This window comes from Amphiura filiformis, chromosome 6 (assembly GCF_039555335.1).
Source record: "Amphiura filiformis chromosome 6, Afil_fr2py, whole genome shotgun sequence".
NCBI classification, from domain to species: domain Eukaryota; kingdom Metazoa; phylum Echinodermata; class Ophiuroidea; order Amphilepidida; family Amphiuridae; genus Amphiura; species Amphiura filiformis.
The window spans coordinates 22,506,533-22,526,688 of record NC_092633.1 but is presented as its reverse complement, the minus strand read 5'-3'; the positions used below and the strand labels follow the sequence as shown (position 1 = coordinate 22,526,688).

General features: G+C 37.9%; 1 protein-coding gene across 2 annotated transcripts; it reads left to right on the top strand.

The window, feature by feature from the left end:
* The first annotated feature begins 1,400 nt into the window (after positions 1 to 1,400).
* LOC140155152 (uncharacterized) lies at positions 1,401 to 20,156 on the top strand. Of its 2 annotated transcripts, none has more exons than XM_072177877.1 (15): positions 1,401 to 1,580; positions 5,591 to 5,740; positions 7,239 to 7,400; positions 8,015 to 8,136; positions 8,778 to 8,863; positions 9,995 to 10,123; positions 11,386 to 11,531; positions 12,496 to 12,715; positions 13,810 to 13,899; positions 14,712 to 15,139; positions 15,780 to 15,975; positions 16,897 to 17,316; positions 17,876 to 18,085; positions 18,519 to 18,689; positions 19,321 to 20,156. In XM_072177877.1, the coding sequence occupies exons 1-15, from the start codon at positions 1,464 to 1,466 to the stop codon at positions 19,431 to 19,433; spliced, it is 2,760 nt and encodes a 919-aa protein (XP_072033978.1). In that variant the 5' UTR covers positions 1,401 to 1,463; the 3' UTR covers positions 19,434 to 20,156. The 2 variants fall into 2 exon arrangements, with proteins under 2 accessions (XP_072033978.1, XP_072033977.1); XM_072177876.1 differs by having other exon boundaries at positions 1,402 to 1,580; positions 14,709 to 15,139.

The following is a 20,156-nucleotide window of genomic DNA, read 5'->3' as shown; positions in this document are numbered from 1 at the left end:
TTTTTGCATACCCTGAAGAAAATACAAAAATGTGCACAAGGGGCACGTTCGCCCTTTTGAGGATGGGGCGTGTTCGCCCTATATCTTCCACGGGCGGACTTGCCCCAAACTGGAGGGCGGACCTGCCCCATCAGCCTATTATGCAAAATATTGATAATTATACCATTAAACAAGGTAAAACTACTGAAAAGCATATTTTTTAAAGTTATATGGTATCAGTATTACACATACCACCGTTTATGTCCTAATCCATAACCCCCCCGAAGTTGTAAACATTATACGTTTAAGCTCACTTTGGACCCCTACATTTTGCCTTGACCCGACCCCTGCAACAAATTTAGTGATTCCCCAGAAGAGAATGAATGCCCTGTATACTCGTGCTAAATGTTTGCATTGAATATGTTATTGTTACGCAATGTTTAAACCTTTTTTGTGATTAGGGTGAACTTACCCCACCATATGGGCGAACCTGCCCCAATATGGGGCAAGTTCGCCACTTTGCAAAACTTTTTTGTTTGCTCTATCCTGTTGCTATTGTAAGGCCTATAGTTTTGAGATTGTGGTCATATATAGCTAAGACATAGGGCTTTCACATGGGCTAATCAGATCATCCCTAACCTTAAAATTGACATCGCTAGGCTGGTCAGAAAAAAATAGGGCGAACACTCCCCGCTCTCCCCTATTCGTCTCAGGCGCGGAGCCTGCGCACCAAAATCTTGAAGTGGAGTGCGCAAAGCACGATAAAAATTTTGATCGTAGTGCATCATGATTGTATAACTAAAGATTGTGCGCACATTTTGATTTTTAAGTTAAAAAATTTTGAGTCACCAGCCAATTCTATAACCCCCCTATTTTGGTTGTTAAAAAATTATAACCCCCCTATTTTTTTTTTTTTTATTCTTTTACCACCCCCCCCCAGTATTTTCATGACCCCCCCCCCTCCCCTTCCGAAGAAAATTACAGACCCCACCCCTAACATGGGCTTGGCCCTGAGTCACTGACTCACTGATGGGGACTCGGTCCCCTTTTCCGGTTCCGAGACATACCAAGAAATCGTGCGGCATATCATTATGTAATTTATGAACAACTGATAGACAATGTCCTTTTAAGGATGACGTCATATCCCTTAGATTCGATACCCCAATATGAAGCTGTAGAAAGTTGGTTTTCGTATTTCTCTAATAAAATAAAATTTAGCTCCTTCTTAGCACTTCTTAGCTCACTACTTTCTATTTAAATATTTTAAATACATGTATGTCATATATTTTTGTGAAAAAAATGCTCTTTTTAAAGATATTTTACCTTTCTAGTTTTGTGTACCGTGGTGCATCATGGGTAATTTTGAGTTGTTGCAGACTAAGGTAACACATCGACTGACCGGTCGACCACACCACGTGAAATAAAGAAATTTAGAAACCAACGCAATAGCACGTAGATCTCACACACAAATTGCATGCGAGAACATGCCTTCTGCTTCGTCGAAACCTGCAAACCAAACCGCCTCCATGGAGGCGCAAGATACAGCCAAAATGTTGATAGGAATGGTGGAGAAGAAAGTTAGAAATTTAGAGAAACGAAAGGTGAGGTTTGGGGAATTAATGTACTCGATAAATATTCAAAATTGAGGCTTAAAGTCATCGTTGTTGATACCGAAAGTATACGTGTAGCAATGTACCGGAACTGAATTCTACGACGTTCGGGAACAAAGTGATCATCAATATGAAATGTATAGGAAATATGACGAAAGAAATATATTCAAAAGATCGTCGTGATCGTGGATAATTGCTCAATAATATTAATAAAATCATGAAATGGATGATGATGAGGCATGGAGGAAAGCTTAACTTCAAAATTAAGCCATCATGATCATCATCATTCATGGATGCATGCATGAGCAGCATGAGCATGACAATCACAGACACACTCTCACCTCCAAATTTGATAATTGCAAAATATTTAATTATTGTTGTGCTTTACTACTGACTGGGCACAGTTGACTCATCAAAATAACCTTCATCCAAATATCAACACAATAATATTAATAAATAACATCTCAATTGACAATTCCCATGATCTGTTGCAAAAACTGTCAACGCTGTCCAACCGAAAAACAATAGCAACATACTTTTATTATCGAATGCGTATTTAAACTATAATCGTGTACAAATTAATTCAAAGATAGTTCTTGAGTTTCACATGTGTACATTAGGCCAAAAAAAAAGAAAGTTTCGGCCATCCGCAGTCCCGCACACATTGCTACTCTAATTTGGCGCTACGCGTTGGCCATAAAATTCTTTTTATTTTCTTCCTTTTTAAAATGTTTTCCTGCACCGCAGCTCGCTGACTCTGCCTACACTGGTCCTTTTAATGAAGGAAATCAAATCAAATACAGCTTGTCGTTGTAATTGTAGTCTTAACGCTGACCGTAAAATTGCTATGCACCATGTGTATAAGACGGTGATATAGCTAAAATAATAATTTCTCGATCATGAGAGTATGAATGTACTGCTTGTACTGCGTAATGTCGCAAGTTTAGTGGAATGAGTCTTTTAGCGGGATCGTTTTTGAATATTACAAAGTACATAAACATTGTGCCTTGTAAAAAAAAAATACCGCATATCGCATAGCTCATTAAAAAAAATAAAAAAAGCATAGCACTTCTAAGCTTTTTTACTAATAAATCAAATTAAGTAATTCTTGGCCAAACTGGAACACTGAACGCTAGTGGCTCCGCGATAAACACACGAATATAGCGTGGTACAGAAGAAAGTATACACACACCTTACACTGCGTACACGCTTAGTACACCACATGGACGCAACGGGCATGTTCCAGTTTGGCCAAGAATTACCTAATTTGATTATAGTGTGTCTGAGACGGGCTTTCTTTTTTTTTTAGCCTTATGTATGACGATCATCAGGTGATTAATGTTTGTGAACAATATCATTACAAGGTTTAATCTTTCCCTAGAGAAATCCTTTTCAGAGGGCTGAGCTTTTGTAGCAAGTACCATCTTCAAAGCTCAGCCCTCTGAAAAGGACTTCTCCAGGGAAAGATTAAACCTTGCTCATGTTTACTGACCTGGAGTACCAAGTAATTTCAAATCAATAATCATTCTTTCTTTTTTTTGGTTCGGTTGGGTGGTTTGTGTCAATGGTTTACCATGCATGATTCATGCATGAATGCATTTAGACACAAGCTCATTATGCTTATTTATTGATTGGAACGCATTCTGAGCTGAATCGTCTCTACTACTGTGCAAAGTTTTTCCTCCATACAAAGATTGCATTGACCAGATCTACGCCTGCTTGTTTGTTAGATTATTTGAGGATTTCCCTTTGCAATCAAGATTTTTTTTTTTCCTTTTACAGCATAGTTTGAAAGTTCCGTTTCCTTTTCGTAGCATGTGTGACAGAACAATTTGGTATGATTGTTGAACCTAGGTTTAAAGCTGGCACTTGCTAGCCCAATATAGCTGGCAGGTATTTGGTATGATTGTTGAACCTAGGTTTAAAGCTGGCACTTGCAAGCCCAATATAGCTGGCAGTTTTTTGACCAGTGGTGGTAACCTTAGCTTTTTACACTGCATGTTTGTCGTGGGCAAGACAAGTTTTTCCATGGTGTGGGCGGGTGTTTTTTTTTTCTCTCAATTAGTGGGTTCTTAGCGGGTTCGCCGTTGGACAAGTTTTAGAACTGTCAAGCTTTTGTCAGGAGTAGCTCTGACTTCTTCAGGACCAAGTACCTAAGAATGAGACATGTAGGCCGTCCCTTGCCTACTGATCGCTCTGAAAAGAGCCGTTCATTGAAGACTGCCCCATGTCTACAGAAAACAAGCAGACCTCGCCTATCTGCTAATTTTAGAAATTTGGTGGCTCTGAAAAGAGCCGTTCACTGAAGACTGCTCCTTGTCAGATGTCTACAGAAATAAGCAGACCTCGCCTATCTGCTAAATTTAAAGGTTGGGTGTTTGCAATCCTTGATAATTGATAATTTGCTGCATGTTTCTCATGCAGCTATAACTATTTTATTAAGGTTGAGTTTTGATATTGAGGGTCATTGTTTGTCCGGCACGCTTTCTACAGCGTGGGGGTTTGGAATTCCGAAAATCAGTAAAAAGGGTGGGGGTTAAAATTTTGCTGTATAAAGAGTGGGTTTCTAAAAAGCTTGTGAGTAATATATTAAGCGTGTGGATAAAGCTACCAATTGAAAAGAAATATAATAAAGTAATTTGATGATCTCTTCAAAAACATTCATATTTTATTTGTAAATTTTGAACGAAAATTGCGGAAATTAATTTGCTGATGTTTTCAACTCGTAAACGCCACCCATAGTAGAATCGACTAGCCATGAATTTTTATGAATGGCAATGACAATGGCAAGTCTCAAAACAGCTGCTTTGGCCCACTCGCTCCACACTAGAAGTGGAGCGAGCGGAACCACAGTGGCTGTGTAGAGACTGATGTATCCGAAATTCGGAACCAATTCAGGATGTCAGCCATGTGCAGAAGTTCACGCATGTTGTTGTCATCTGAACGAAACGAAATCGATGTCCGATGATGAAAATGGCTTCGAAAAAGCTGACGCACAGTTCGTCCAGGGACCTTTTGGGGCGAGTAATTGTGCCAATATAATGTTGCAAATGTTTTAGATGAAGAAGAAAATCATGAGCGTTTGTTAGATGAGGATAAATTTTGCATCAATTCGTACTTTGAAATGGACAATGGCGGGTGAGAAGCCGGAAATGACTATGTAATTGCGGTAGCGACGAAGCTTCCAAATTTGACAACTACAATGTTGAAAACTTTGGTCACAAAAGGGTGGGGTTCAATTTCTGGTAAAAAGGGTGTATGGCTAAAAAGCATGGTGGAAAAATAAAAAGGGTGGGGGTTTGACCCCCTGACAAACAGTGGGGTTCAATTAGAAATTAGATAGGCCTAATTGAGTAAAGAAAACGGGAAAAATGAAGCATGGGAATATCTGAATTAATGATCTGGGGAAACATTGACGCTATCTATCATTTAGCAAAATGCAAAACATGTGTGACATCAAACTTTGCGAAGATACAAATTTATTTAAAAAAATTGGCATAGACCTACTGACCATTTTTATTTACAAACGGATTTGTTGACAGTTTATGAGGAACAGAGAAGGATAAACATGATAAAGGAAATGGGTAGAGGAAAGAGAGAGAGGGGAGAAAGATGGAGGCGAAACAGATGGAGGTGGAGGAGATAAGGTAGAAGATGTCAGATTAAAATTAGTAAAATAAAATGACTGATTCATGTCTCATAAATTAGTCAGTTGGTAAATTTGTTCACAATGAAAACTCGCTATAAAAAACTTGCTATCATTTACAAACCGCGAAAGACGGGTGACCGCTAGTTAATTTCAAATCATCAGTACTTTAAAGATTCTGCAAGAGGGTGCCGACATTAAATTGTTGTAGTGTACCGTATATAAAAACTTAATACATTTGAATTTTAAACAGGTGCAGTGTGGCACAGAATGTACTTATCAATCATAGTGATCAAAATAGAACTATCAATAATAAAACTAACTAGCATGTGTCATGACTTATTTGTTGTTGCAGGCCAAGTTAGAAAACTATCGTCAAATGGTGACTGATGGCAAAACACTTAACAAAGATCAGGAGAGTGCTGTGTCCCACTTTGATGAGGTGCTGGGCATGTTAGACTTTGCAAGAGATTTGCAAAAGACATTTATCACGGTTGTTAGTGAGGTAAGTTAAACCAAGTTCATACATTAGGCACTTGAAACTTGATATCGAGTTTAGCGTCCCTTTTTTTCAGCTCATAATGAGGCAACCATTTCATTATTCATTATTTTCAAGGTTTCATTATATGCGGCCTTAAAATTACGAATGTATAATTATCTTGCTTTTTGTTTAAATCAAGTTTTAAAACAAACTCAATGTATTCCGAAGTATATCAGTCTTCTTCACTCCAATTTGTACTAACCTCTCCATATACATTTAAGGATAGGGGGAAAATTGGGGGGGGGGGGGTTGACTCATAACAATCATGCAGAACATTGAAATAATTATTATTGGCACCAATTTATTAAAAATAGGCCTTTTGTAGTATCTCCTATCTTAAATTATTTACAACATACACTATGTCCATGGCTAGGTTAAGTTCACTTCTAGTCTAACCTGGTATCCCAAAGGTATAATTGAAATAATTGGATAGAGCAAGGGTCAAAAATCTGTATATTTTTAATGCTCAAATATTTAGATGAATTCTTCCACTAGTTGTCAAGGTTTTCCATAGTTTTTGAAGGCTTCAAATAAAAAAAAGGGGTTTAAACATTTTGCACAACAAATTTTCTTTCTGGTTTAGTAGTAGTTTGCACAATAATGAATTATTTTCAGATTTTACATCTCAAACGTGGCACAAAATTCATAACGCGGGCGGCAGACGCTAAACTCAGAATCAAGTTTCAAGTGCCTTATGCGCAAATGTAGAGATTTATACGTGTTGGGAATAGACATCAAAGGTTCAGAGAAACAATTTTGCGTCATCAGCGGTGACCGTGTAATGCTGTTGGTAGACTTACAGATGATTCTCTAGTGTTTCCAGATGTTGACAATGTCCTTTTTGTTCTTTGTTATGGTGTTTCTAGAAGAGAATCATATATAGTTCTTGGGCCCCCATCCCTATTTAGGGTCAAGTTTTTTCCAAGAAAAGTGAGGGAATCCATGAAAATCAAACAAAAGACCAGTCCCAGCGACATGACGTTGACTACAGACAACTTGTATACTTGTGTAGCTGCCATTTGAAACATTTCAATAAATGTACTTACTTTTAACCAATAACACTAGAAAAAACACCCAACTACATGTAAAGGTGGTATCTTGGGGTTAGCTTAGTGGCCATCAGGAAAGTATACTACAGAACATCAACACTTTACAATGAGCATGTCAGCATGATGAGGGGATTGTGCTTCAAACTTTAGGTGTTTTACAAAAGGCAGCTATTACATTCTACTGCACTTACGATAGTGGTGCACTCTGCCTATGTTTTGTTTTCTATTGAATTTTGTCATGATTGATGAACTGTATCTTCTATTGTGCCCTGGCAACTTTAGGCTGATTTTGTGGGAGCAGGTGATTGTGAGTTGAGGCTTTGAAAACATATAAACCTAGATGTAAACATGTGAAATTAACATTCAGTGATTTGATCATAAATCATGATTTCAAAGCCAAATGTTTTGTTTAGTCTTCAAAACAGCATAAGAAGCAAGCAAAGAAGGAGGAGTCTATGAAGCAAGAGGCAGAGACAAAGAAAATCCGAGATGTGCTGCTGCTGCAGAATGTGTTATACCACTTGGGAAATGAGAATGTCCGAGGTGACTTCCAAACAGGAGCCAATGGTGCAGTGGTATGTACAAAAACTAGTATTTTAAAAATGAAAGAAAAAAGCCTTAAAGTAGCCCTCTCTGCTCTGATTAGTATATTGATCACACTTGTGAGAATACTACCATTCTAGTGTCGAATTGGCTCATTCATGTGTTGAGCATGGTAATGTTTGATAATATCTTGAGATGCCTGTACATCAACACAAAGAAGTAATGGCAATATCAATTGTTAATGGCATTCAGCAAATTGAATGACTTCTTCAATCGGCTGCTGACATTTTGTGGAGGAAGGACAAGCCCATTTTCAAAAAAAATTGCAATTTCTCAGAATATTTTTCTGTGGTACATTGTGTAAAAACAATATAATGTCTTTGTAATAGAAACCTTTTACCTCAAATCTTGTCCAGGAAGAAAATGAATTTGAAACATAAACATGAGATGGAATTATTTTCTATAGTTTCCTTGATACTGCCTGAGTTAATGATTATTAATTTCTTTCAAATGTTGGGCTGCACAAAATAATAAGTGGAAACATGTTAAGGTCGTGCAGTATTCAGAGCATGGTTTTGTTCAATTGTAGATGAATACAAGATGAACTGGATATTAAATCTAATACATTTACAATTTCTCTCCACAGCAAGTGAGTGAGGATCAGTTGAATCTTTTTGATGAGTTCTACAAGCTGATTAATCCAGCAAGAGAAGGGGAAGGAGAAGAGGAAGAAAAGGACCCAGATGGAGAAGAAGCTCCAGAAAAGAGGTGAATTTAAAAAAATTCTCTCACCAAACTCACACCTCCCGTACTTACATTCACCCACATGTAACTGGGGTCATGAAAATGGTGACATTTCACTATTGAAACCATGAACTTGGTACACAAATCTGACAATTACTTACCACATGTTGGACCTGACATTATTTCTTGAATGCGAGGACCTATGGGCTCAATTCTTTCTTAAAGATATGTAGCGCCCGCTAGAATAGGTCTTGTAACTGTGGTCATCCATGGTGTTTGTGTGTCCACATTTTACGAGATTTCATTTATACAAAAAAAGTCCGCTGTGTTACGGGTGAAAATAGATGTACACACACATAGTAACAAGTCTAGGGTAACTTTTAACAAAATGCAAGAGTGCCCTATCTGAAACCATACTGAATGTATTATGAATAATAACATTACTCTCTGTACCTTTATATAAGCATTAAGAAACAAAGGTAACATTTTGTCAAGCTGCGTGAGAATCATTGCATTTATTTCATTTATTTGACTTAATAAACAGAATTAAATTTGAAATAAACCATCATTAATGGGAAATGTATCAGTCATTAGTTTTGCTGCACCATTTGTGGTTATTTCATACCAATCTGTACCACTAATAATGCTTTTTCTTTTTTTTCCAGTTTTGAGCAGAAGTTAGATGATGCATCGGAGCATCTTACCAGCTATGTGAAAGCAGAAGATAAAGAGGCCTGTGGAGGAACTTCTTGTATCCTTTGATACCTCATAGCAAATGAACTGTGTCTTACTGTAGATACTGATATTATTCAGCCACAAAAAATATATAATCCAAAATATGAAGAGCTAGCAGCAGGAAGGAAATATTGCCAAATGTAGCAGCACTAAGTTTGGCTAGGCTGCTGTGATTATAGGAATACGAGTCATACTAGAAGTAAATATGTTGACCTTTTTTAAGTTACATGTTGATTGTTGTGTAAGCCAAAAATTCAAGTTTAAAAGTGAAAGCTAGTGCCTATATATGAACGTCATCCAATTACTTAACTATGACTTGGTAGATTAATTTGATGACAGTGAAAGACCAACATTGTTTGGCATAAGTCTTTAGTAAATTAGGCAACTTTCTGAACCATTTATGGCAATTTTGGAAAATTATGTTTGGAAACTCTGCTTTTACCCATCAGATCCAGTACGGGTTACCAAACAAACCTTGAAAATATATGTGAGGAATGGAATCGCTTTAAAATAACTTGGCTAGAAACAAAACCAATTGTCACATTACTCATCAATCATAGTGGGAATGTGATATTTTACCAAAATATTGCATCATCTAATATAGATGTGTGGGTGTTACAAATGCGTCATGCAGTTTTTGTATGTCACAAGTAGCAATTTTACAAACAAATTATACCGGATAATTAAAAAGTAACATGTGCCAAAAGCAATCAGGAATATTTTAATTACACTGACATTTTTTTTTTCATTTTTCATTCAAAAGGTCATTTATATCCCCTTAATAAATATTAATGTGCAGTGTTTTATTCATGGCTTTGATACCTTAATATTGTTATCACACTCTTTGATAATGGCACACCCACAATGGGGATTATACAAACTGAACACATATTTGACATGTCGTATCTTGAGCAATTTAACATGAAATGTGGATAAGATGCTTAGTGTCAAATAGGTTTTTCTTGAAAACTGATGATTCGGTGTCATTTAATTTTGGTGTCAATTTCAAAAATTGGATTGGTAACATAATATAGAATGTCAAAATGCTGTTTTACTTGGTCTTGATTTTGCCAGAATGAGAATAGCTCATATTTTCATGTATTACATTTGAATTGATCGTACCTTTTCCTTAGCGTACACGTTTTAGACAAAGAATTCAAAAATCTAGTGGACCAAATTCACGACTGTGGCTACCTAGATAATATCCCAGAATTCCCTGAAGCAGAGGAAGTTCCTGCTGTGACAGTAGCACCAGCTGAAGAGCAAACCAGTACAGGTAAACACTCTATATTATTGACAGAAGCCTGCATCCTGTCCAAACCTACCTTAAGTCTACAGAAGAAGTTCCACAACGCTGGAAGTGTGTTGAATAGATATATATTGTGAAGGCTGGAGTTGACGTCATAGAAATGGTCAATATTTTTCAAGAGTATTTTGTGAAAAAAAAATGATTCAAAAATAAATTTCAATTGTACTTTAATTTCATAATTCATAGTGAGTAGGTGTAATTGTGAAGGATGGAGTTGACGTCATAGAACTGGCCAAACAGCTCTTGACACAACAGTTTTCCTCGCATACCACAAAATGGTGTTGCATAGTTTTTGAAGAACATCTTTTTAAAGAGAATTTGGTGAAAAACATTACCAATTATGCTTAACGCAATACTGATCATGGTGATGGTAATCAACACTTCCCATTGAATTATGTGTGGACACTGGATACAGTGATTTAAGACCCTCTGACTTAAAAATAGCACAACTTTCATTTTCATTTTATTCTTAGAAAAATATATATTTAGAATTTGAGGTTAATATCTGCACATCTGTTATTTGGAGGGCATTGTGTAACATTTTGCCTTTAGAACCGAGGCCCCGACCCTGAGGGACATTCCCAGGTCCAAAGCAAAATGGTTAGATTTTTCACAATGCCCGACATTACGATGCAAAGTTATTAACCTTATTCATAACCGTCACTTTCATTGCTTCACTTTACAAAATAACACAAAATTTTCCTCAAAAGTTTGTAAAAATAAACAATTTTTACATTTTGCTTTTCCAAAAATCGTACAGGCTAAAACAGGATGACCAATAACAGAAGTGTGAATCACATTCACAAGCTGTGCAAATATGAGCGCAAAATCCAAATAAGGTGGCCAATGCACATGCAGTTTGTTCAACGCACAACACAGCGTCAGCGTAGGCTACTACTAATATTTATGCTGACAGCGCCAAGGTCCACTGTTGAATATTAGTAACCGCGTTTGCGTTTTGACAAATAAATGAAAATGATTGGATCGCATGTATCACATTTATTCATAATGTTATGATGATGTAACAATATTGTGAATAGCTTTTCTAAACTCAGAATAGTTTATTATTACTAGCTCTCATGCAAGGTGTCCAGATACTTTTGGGGCTTAGTGTATTTTGTATAGTTACCTGTATTCACTTCACTTGGGACAATTTCAAGCTCTTTAACATCATGCAAGGCCAATGAAACAATTTTGTAGACATAACCTTTGTATTGTTCCTTAAATAGGAGAGGATGCTTTTGTTCAAGAGGAGGAGGAGATTGAAGAGCCAGCTCCTATTGCACCGAAGCCAACTGTTGACATCACTGCCTCGTCCACAAATTATGGCATGTTTAGTGCTGAAGAGGTAGCTGACCCGTCAGATGCTTCAGAGGTAAGACTAGTCAAGTGTCTTCATTGTAGAGCAAGTGTTACCACCTTCTGTATGGAATTCAAGCCCATTTCTTGAAAGTCAGACCACTCAAACCCCATTCTTAAATTGAGCTATTCTTTCACATACTATATCAGAAATAATACTATAGCTTTACTCATAATAGTAACAAGCTTAACCTTACCCCTAAGTCAGGCCTTGCCGTTTGAGGCGAGCGATCGCTCTCGCTCGCCACCGCTCGCCCCCGCTCGCCCAAACTCAATTTCTAGCGAGCGATTTTCCACTCACCATAGACAATAAATATCGCTCGCTGCCAATCACCCAAATTGAATCTAAATTACATTCAAGTTTTACACTTCCAATGTATTCAATTTATCGTAATAAATTAGTCTTGATTTCGGAAAGACAGGATGTCAGCAGTGCGTAAGTGTGTCATACTAATTGCTCTTTCAGACCTAGAGTGATTCGACCACTAGCGAGTGATTTGACCACTAGCGAGTGATTCAATTACTCGCCTAGCATCAAGGTAGCGAGCAATTGACCACTCGCCTTTGAAATCTAGACGGCAAGGCCTGCTAAATAAAAAATATTATTAAATTTTTTGTGCTGACTGTGGAACCAGTATGTTTCCAACATATTGGGCCAAGAAATACATTCTTAGAAATGTGGCAACAGTGTCTTAGCTTGCCACCCCCTTGCCTGTCATCTCAGACGGGGAATTAGCTCCTGGGACTGCCAAAATTAATGCCTTTGACAGATGCTACATAGTAATTGTAGGTGTCGAGAAAGGCTATTGACCTTTTTAGTAGACCAGATTTGCGAAACAAGGCTATAACAATACATATCTGCAGAAGTCTGGTAAATGTTTTAAAGGTCAAATTAGGACAGGCAATTTTATTCAAATGACGGGCAAACCTCAATTCCTAGCTAAGACCCTGTGTGACATGTTTACATTTTTTCATTGCAGGAAGCATCATTACCAGTAGTAGCAGCATCAGAACCACCACAGCCCCAAATGGAAGAGCCTCATGGAGGATATGCCTCAGAACACATTGTACCAGAACCGATAGAGATGCCACCACCAAAAGGCCAAGCACTAGATGTCTCAGAAGTGCTAGCATCGGTACAGGGCAGCTTTAATTTTGTGCAGGATTCAATGGTGCAAGATGCCATGGTTGACTATGAATGTAAGTGAGCTGAATGATTTGTGTACAATCCAAGCTTGCATATCTGGCCTTCTATTGCTCATGGAAAACATGTGTATCGCAAATGTGTCATCCATATCATATTAGCAGGCGCAGCATGAATCAAACACTGGTAGCATTTTCACAATCGCCACCAGCGTCAATCGTTGCTAGCGACAAAGTTGCCTTCAAATGATTTGATTGCGATTTGTTGCTAGAGACTTATCAGACATGCTAGAGACTTATCAGATACCAGCAATCGCTTTTCCGATAAGTGACGTAAGTTATGTCACAAAAACAAAAGTGCTACACTTGTAGCAATTGCTTAGTATGATATGGCTTTTATGCTTTGACATTGCTTTGTGTTGTCAGTAACATAGTTTGGCAATGATCAGTGCTGTACGGTGCAAAAACTGATTGAGGAGCCAATGGCTCCTAACTTTATAAATTTAGGCGCCCAAATTTTGCTCCCAAGTAAAAAAACTGAGGCGTCAACGCACCGTATTCCAACTTTTCTCGAAGTCATTCTGCCACAATGTTTATATCTACGTTCAATTTTAAGGGGGTTTCCCTGTCACAGCCACATGTTGCGTTGAATGAATCATAGCTGCTGTACTCAATCAACATACTTCATACACAGCATGTACAGTGTAGTGTACAGAAAGTCCCCATTGAGATGTCATGATATTCATAGCCGTACATTTGTACTATTGAACACTACATTATTTACACATTTTGCATTTGCTGGCGAATAAAAGCTTCAACAGTTGGTCGCCATTGGCGCCAAGGATTGAAGGTTTAGTCGCATCAGAAAAAATCTAGTCGCCAATGCGCCTAAATTGGTCGCACCGTACAGCACTGGCAATGATAATGATATGGATACCTTTCAGTTTAATTCCAAGGCATCCTTCAGTTTGGTACTCTACTGTAGTCCTTAGTTTAGCAATTTGGAGATCTAATGTAAAATTGTGTTGAGGAAAGTCCAATCATGTCCAGATAAGCAAGTTTGGTAGTTCTAGTTAAACACATAATATTTTTTTCCATGTTTGAATATCTAAATAACGCTTTTATACACTCATTTCACTCCCACACAACAGCTCCACATATGGATCCAGCAGTGTTAGCAGTTTCCCAAGCATTTATCCCAACACAAAGTTACACATCAACACCGCCATCATTAGCAACAGGTAAGACTAAAATATCATCCCCGTAATTTTACTTTCTGGGGCTAGTTTCAGGACTTTGGGGGCTAAATACCAATATTCCCATTTATTTTGAGCCACAAGCCTCAAAACAGTTTGCTTTTAGGTGCTACTTTGTATTAAATATTGCCCCTGTAATCAAATTTTTGAGGGCTGTTTGCCATTGTCGGGTAAATCACCATATCATCTATTTAGAGCCCTGTATCATAGGAATGTTCAGGAATCCTTGCTCCTCCCTGGGGTATTGTGTAGGCCTAAAGGCATGAGTAAATATTGGATGATTTTGAACACTGGATAACTACTTCTCAGCCCAACATGCTTTCCTGACTAAAAAGTTTCTTCATTTAAAAAAAATATTTTCCTGAAGATGCAGCAACGTAAAGACTTTTATTTAGCTCTACCTCATCAGTGTGGAAATTGAGTTAATATATACTACAGATCTGTTTTTTAATTGAACTGGGGAGCAAGTGGGGAGGACGGGTTAATGTAGTGGTCTTCTCACTCGCTTTTCACTTCTGCTGCCCGGGTTAGATTCCTTGTGTTGCCATATGTGAGTTTGGTTGTCGATCCGTGCTTGTTGTCGCAGGTTTTTCTCTGGGTGCTCCGGTTTTCCTCATGCATCTAAAATCGGAACTCTTCCCATACCCTTGTTTTGTCATATTCGGTTGGCATCCCTTTACTGTATTAGCTTTTGAGCATTATTTGGCTTTGCCTGGCTTCGGCCAAATATTATAAATCATTAAAACAATTTGTATCTATGTTATATATCAATAATGGTTTTTTTTTCTTTCCAGAAGGTGTTTCATCACAAGCAACTCTCCAACTGGGTCAAACAACAGGCATTGACCACAGCATTCCAGAACCAATAAGCACATCACAAGTAACATTAAACACACAAGCCAATCTTACCACAGTAGGGAGTCTATCAGATCAGACTTACAGCTCAACAGATATGTCCTATGGATCATCACAGTCAGCCTACGACAGACCGCCGCAAGGTCTTCAGTCAAGTCTCGGTGTACAACAAACACTTAGTTCCCAGCAAACATTGAGTACACAACAAACATTAAACTCACAGCAAGTGTTGAGTAGCCAATCAACACTAGGTGGCAGCAGTCAGAGTGGTTTGGGTCAAGGCTCATTAGGAGTGTCGGCGCAAGCGCAAGGATTAGGGGATCTATCGGACTATTCCAGCTCACAAATAGAAACACAAATGAAGTCGGAGGTGCGTTGTATGCTTTAAATTTGTTTCTCGTACTTTCGAAATGACAGATGGAAAGGGTTTGATGATAAAATTATTTAGAATAGTATTGTGGTGATATTTGCATATTTATGTATGCCAAGTGCCATAATGTGATGCCAACAAGCTAAATATGTCTGATGTCGATCAAAATATAAAGGAATTTGAATACTAGTAGCTATATCTCAAAATCAATATTCACGACATCAACTCATTTTGCTTGATCACAGTCGGAAGTCGGAAATATTGATTTTCAGATATAGCCAAACAAAGGAAATAGTTTCTTTTGCTGCCTATTGTTTTGGAAATACTTCAACTGTTCTCATCTTTGGATCTAAATGTTCAATTTCAATGGGGTTTTCTGCAAAAAGTAGCTTCAAATGATTGGTGCAATCATATAGAAAACTGAAAATGTAATATGCCCAACTTCCGACTGATTTTGCTTGATCACACCACACATGTGATTTGCTAGCCAGAAATGTTGATATCATCACCCTCTACAGTGGTTATAATGCAAAGGGAAAAGGAAAACCTTCGTTGATGAAACTTAATGGAGCGGTCTTGCTTTAGTTATGAAAAGAATTTTGACATTACTATTAAAATGAATTGATTTGATTTGTTTTAGGATCCGATATCGCTAGTAAGTGGTACGAGCAGTCTACACAACCCTATGATGGGAAGTCAGCAGCCTCAACAGTCAAGCTTGTCACACAGCAGCAATCCTAGCACAAGCACAGCACAGTTAAACCCTGCAGGCAGTTTGCAACAACAGAACTTGCAGCAGCCACAAGACAGCAGTAGTACATACTCTCAGTCATTAGGTATGTATACATCTTTCAGATGGGTGTGTGTGTGAGAAGGGTATTTTATTTCACAAACAAACGTAAGCCCGTCTGTGACTGCGGACCCACAGCAACTATGGCCATCCACGGCCGTAAGAGAGCGGCAGAGGCCACTAGACGCTGTAATAATATATATGGGATATAATAGGTCCCCATGGTAGGACATTACTATCATATCTCACCACAAAATCCACACTTTCAATAATGAAATGTCAGTGCGTAGAGGTTCAAGGTTATGCTGTGGTTACAATAACAAATTGTGTGATAAACAAATTTGTATTTTTGCTGGATAAAACCAAATGAATTTTTACTCACTACAGTATTTCGTCTCTCATGTTGGAGGACTACATCGGGTATGACTGATATGGTCATCTAACCCATTTTCCCAGGAAAGTGGTTTCCGATGTTCTGGTGAAACCAGTTTCCTTCGAAAGTGGATCAGATGACCTCCGATGTGAAGAATGCAATATTGTAGTGAGTCAAAATTCACTTGGTTTTGTCAAGCAAAAATATCATTTTGTGATAAGTGTGAAGCAAAATTGTGATGGATAGTATTACTTCCACCAGGGAAAACCAATTGTAGCAGAAATAAGGATTACACTGAATGTGTGTTTCTCATAATGCGTCCAATGACTCCTCATTTTTGTTAGTCATTAGTGGTTTGTTAATTCCAAACACCCTGAAATTAATATTCAAACACCCTAAAATTATTTTTTTAATAAAGAAGCAAAATAATCAAAAGAACATGCCGTTCAGCTTAAGAGATTTAAGTCTGAGACCAGTGAAATGTGTATCTTACGTACTTGTTTTAAAATGTGTTTTAAGATTTATCAGAGTAATCTTTTTTTGTGTGTTTCTTGTGTGTATTCATCACTTTTCATACCAACTTTTGTCATGCAGGATCAAATCAGATGTCAAGTGATTCACTGTCAACACAAATGACAGGCATCTCAGAACCTCCAGGCATGTCCCTTCCCAGAGAGATGCGTTCAACACATGGATCAGTCACACCGCCAGTGCAGACACAAACAAGTAGCAATATCACCGCACCCAAGTCCACCATGAATGCTAGTGCTCCGCCATTCCAGATGACAGGATCACAGAGATCATCGCCACAAATGCAGAGTATGCAGTCATCACAGATAAATCAGTCACAACAACAACAGCAGCAGCAGCAGCAACCACAGGATATGAGTTCATATCAGGCTATGGATTCACAGCAACAAGGAGATATGGATCATTCACAATCACACATGTCTGCAGAAGATACAAGAGACACACCACCGGGATTGTCTAATGTTGATTCTAATGATTACAAAGGTTGGTATATCCTATGGCTATTAATGGATGGCTGGGAAAAGTGAGATCATTGCAGGAGAAAATGGAAAAATATCAAGATAATGTGTACTTCAGATTGTCCATAATTACCACGATATAAAGCAGCAACATAATAAATGTAACATTTAGATGCACAAGTGGATTATGTGTGTTTCCTAAGGGTTAGACAAAAAAAAAAAGAATAGAATGCGATTGTTCAATGTGACCCCTTCCCTATTTTGCCAGTGTAAAAATATCCAGAAATAAGCGATTCTGCAAAGTTTATTACTGACATCCAGTTGCATTGAATTTATCATAGTTTGACTATAGTCCGTCAATTCAGAAGTACAAAGTAAATAGAACTCGGAAACTGGAGGTATGAGAATAATTATTTCAGTGCAGTGGGTGTGTAAATGCCTTCTTTGTACTTGCCGAGCGCACCACACTCTTTATGCATCACGTTTTTAACCCCGATGTGACAGATTTAGTTTATACTTCTAGACTGAAGCTCAGTATATTAAAATTGATCTTTTAATTATGTGTGTGTGTGTATCCATAACAGGTAATCGCTCCAGCTACACAACTTACAATTCCAATTATCAGCCGCCCCCTAACACATACCGTAATGGAAACCGTAACAGAGGTGGTTCTGGTGGCAGTGGTGGAAGAGGAGGAATGAACAGCCCTACAACATATCGCAATAACAGATCTGGCATGCCATTTGTAAGAGCCACTGGCCCAAGATACGGCAACAACCAGCAGAGCCCAAGAAGTAAGATGTAGAGTTAATTAGAATATCTCTTGGCCAAATGACACTTAGTCTAATCCTTTTTAATTGGAACTAACCGGCATTTGGAAATAAGGACTAAAAATACATGAATAAAGTTCCGTTCATACTACGCCGCAATGGGTTGCTGCGCTGCATCGTACTGCAGAATACTGCATTGCGGTATTGCAATAAAGTTAAGTAAATTTTAAACTTGGAAATGCAATGAGTTGCGGCAAAAAGTAATCGATATATCGGCAACGCAACGCATCGCACAGCAATTGTGGCGTAGTATTAACGGACCTTTAGGATGGGAACTAGAGTGGAGATGAAAATGATAAGGTCTGCAGAGTAGGGAATAGTATTAAGAACCAAAAGAAGAATAAACCTTGTACTGTTTGATTTTATAAAGCGAATATTGACTATTGTTTCCTTACAGGTGGTCCCAATAATTACAATTCCGGATACATACCCCGAGATAATTACAACCAAGGGAGACCAGACATGGGTGGCTACAACAACAACCCCAATTTTGGCTCATTTTCAGGGCGCCCTCAACAGCAAGAGTTCTACAGAAGAGGCGGCCCACCCCGTGGACCAACTCCCAGAGGTGTGTATTGTTACATATCATTAAGGCTCAAATACACTTAACTAGTGCCTAATAATAATATCAAAAGCAAAATCGTTGTTCAGTTCCGATTTACTTTTTGCAAGATAAAGGACATGTAAGTTGAGTAGTTCATAGATATTTTTAGGACTTTTATGAAAAACACCCAATTATGGGCGACACTCAAAACATTTAACTGATCAGCTGGTGATTTAAACATAATTATACCACACAGTGTATACCGCATTCAATATGCTGCTTCAAGTAAGAACAACACAGTACATGACTGATGTGAGTGAGTGAACGATCATGCCATGCCACAGCACACACTCATTGACTGCACTGACACCAATGCGTGATTAATAGTGATGATTTAGTACCGCACACAAGATCTTTCTAAACTCAGGCATTAGAATCTTCCTGCTTTTGCAGGATTTCCTGCTTTTTTGTGGTCCAAATTTCCGCACTTTCTTTTTAATTTCAGCCTGTTTTTGGTCTTTTTATACTCATTTCACACGCTTTTTCAGGCTTTTTGAAACTTTTCAGGTTTTTTCATGGATGATCATTCCAATCGGCTTTTGAAAGGGTCTTTTGCCCAGCAAGTAACTAACAAATCATTTCATATCAATTTCAGGTGGACGTGGAGGAATGGGAGGGGCTCCAAGAGGACAGTATTCTAACCGTGGAGGAGGTCCAAGAGGAGGATTTGGCAAGCCATCGAACCAGCAATCACAAGTTACTGCTTGAAGATGATGAAAGAAGCGTCTTAAGGTCCAGAGGATTTTTTTTTATTATTATTATTGAGTCGCATGTGTGTTGCTGAACCTTTGTAGGTTTAAAAAAAGAAAGAAAAAAAAGTGATTTGTGTGGCATTTTCTTTCTACCAAAGAATTAGTAAATTCCCAAAGATCTCCATTTTTAACAAAAAAATCATATGACATTTTCATGCTGTATATTGTCCATGTTGACTATGGATTGAAATTGGGCTATTACATTTGAAATCCACATTACCCATGTGGAAGATTTTGGAAACGTGTCCCACAGAGGGAGCATGAATTTGAAATGGAATTAGCACATTTGGCAGCTCCATTTGAATTTCATACTCCCTCTGAAAATGATTCAACCTGAATCTTCCACAGAGGGAGGCCGAGTTTCAAATGGAGCATCTATCGTGTTCATTCCATTTGAAATTCATACTCCCCTGTGGAAGATATTTCCAAAATCTAACACGGGTAATGTTTATTTCAACTGGAATAGCCCATTTTGTCTTAATGTATACATGAATGTGAAGAGAAAGTGCCACACATGACAATTAATAATGCACAACCCTAATGAGAAAATTATAACGTGCAAAAAAGATGAAAAATGAAAAGCAAAAATGAAGCAAAACAAGTAAAAAAAAAAAAAGAAAAGAAAAGAAAAACATAAGTAGAAGAAAATAAGTAAGAGAAACTTACTTAAAGAGAAACT

Excerpts from the sequence above, each read along its gene's own strand:
- LOC140155152 (XM_072177876.1), top strand. The coding sequence starts at position 1,464 with ATGCCTTCTGCTTCGTCGAAACCTGCAAACCAAACCGCCTCCATGGAG. Across the intron at positions 5,741-7,238 it reads TTATCACGGTTGTTAGTGAG|TCTTCAAAACAGCATAAGAA; the intron begins GTAAGTTAAACC and ends TGTTTTGTTTAG. Across the intron at positions 18,086-18,518 it reads CAACCAGCAGAGCCCAAGAA|GTGGTCCCAATAATTACAAT; the intron begins GTAAGATGTAGA and ends GTTTCCTTACAG.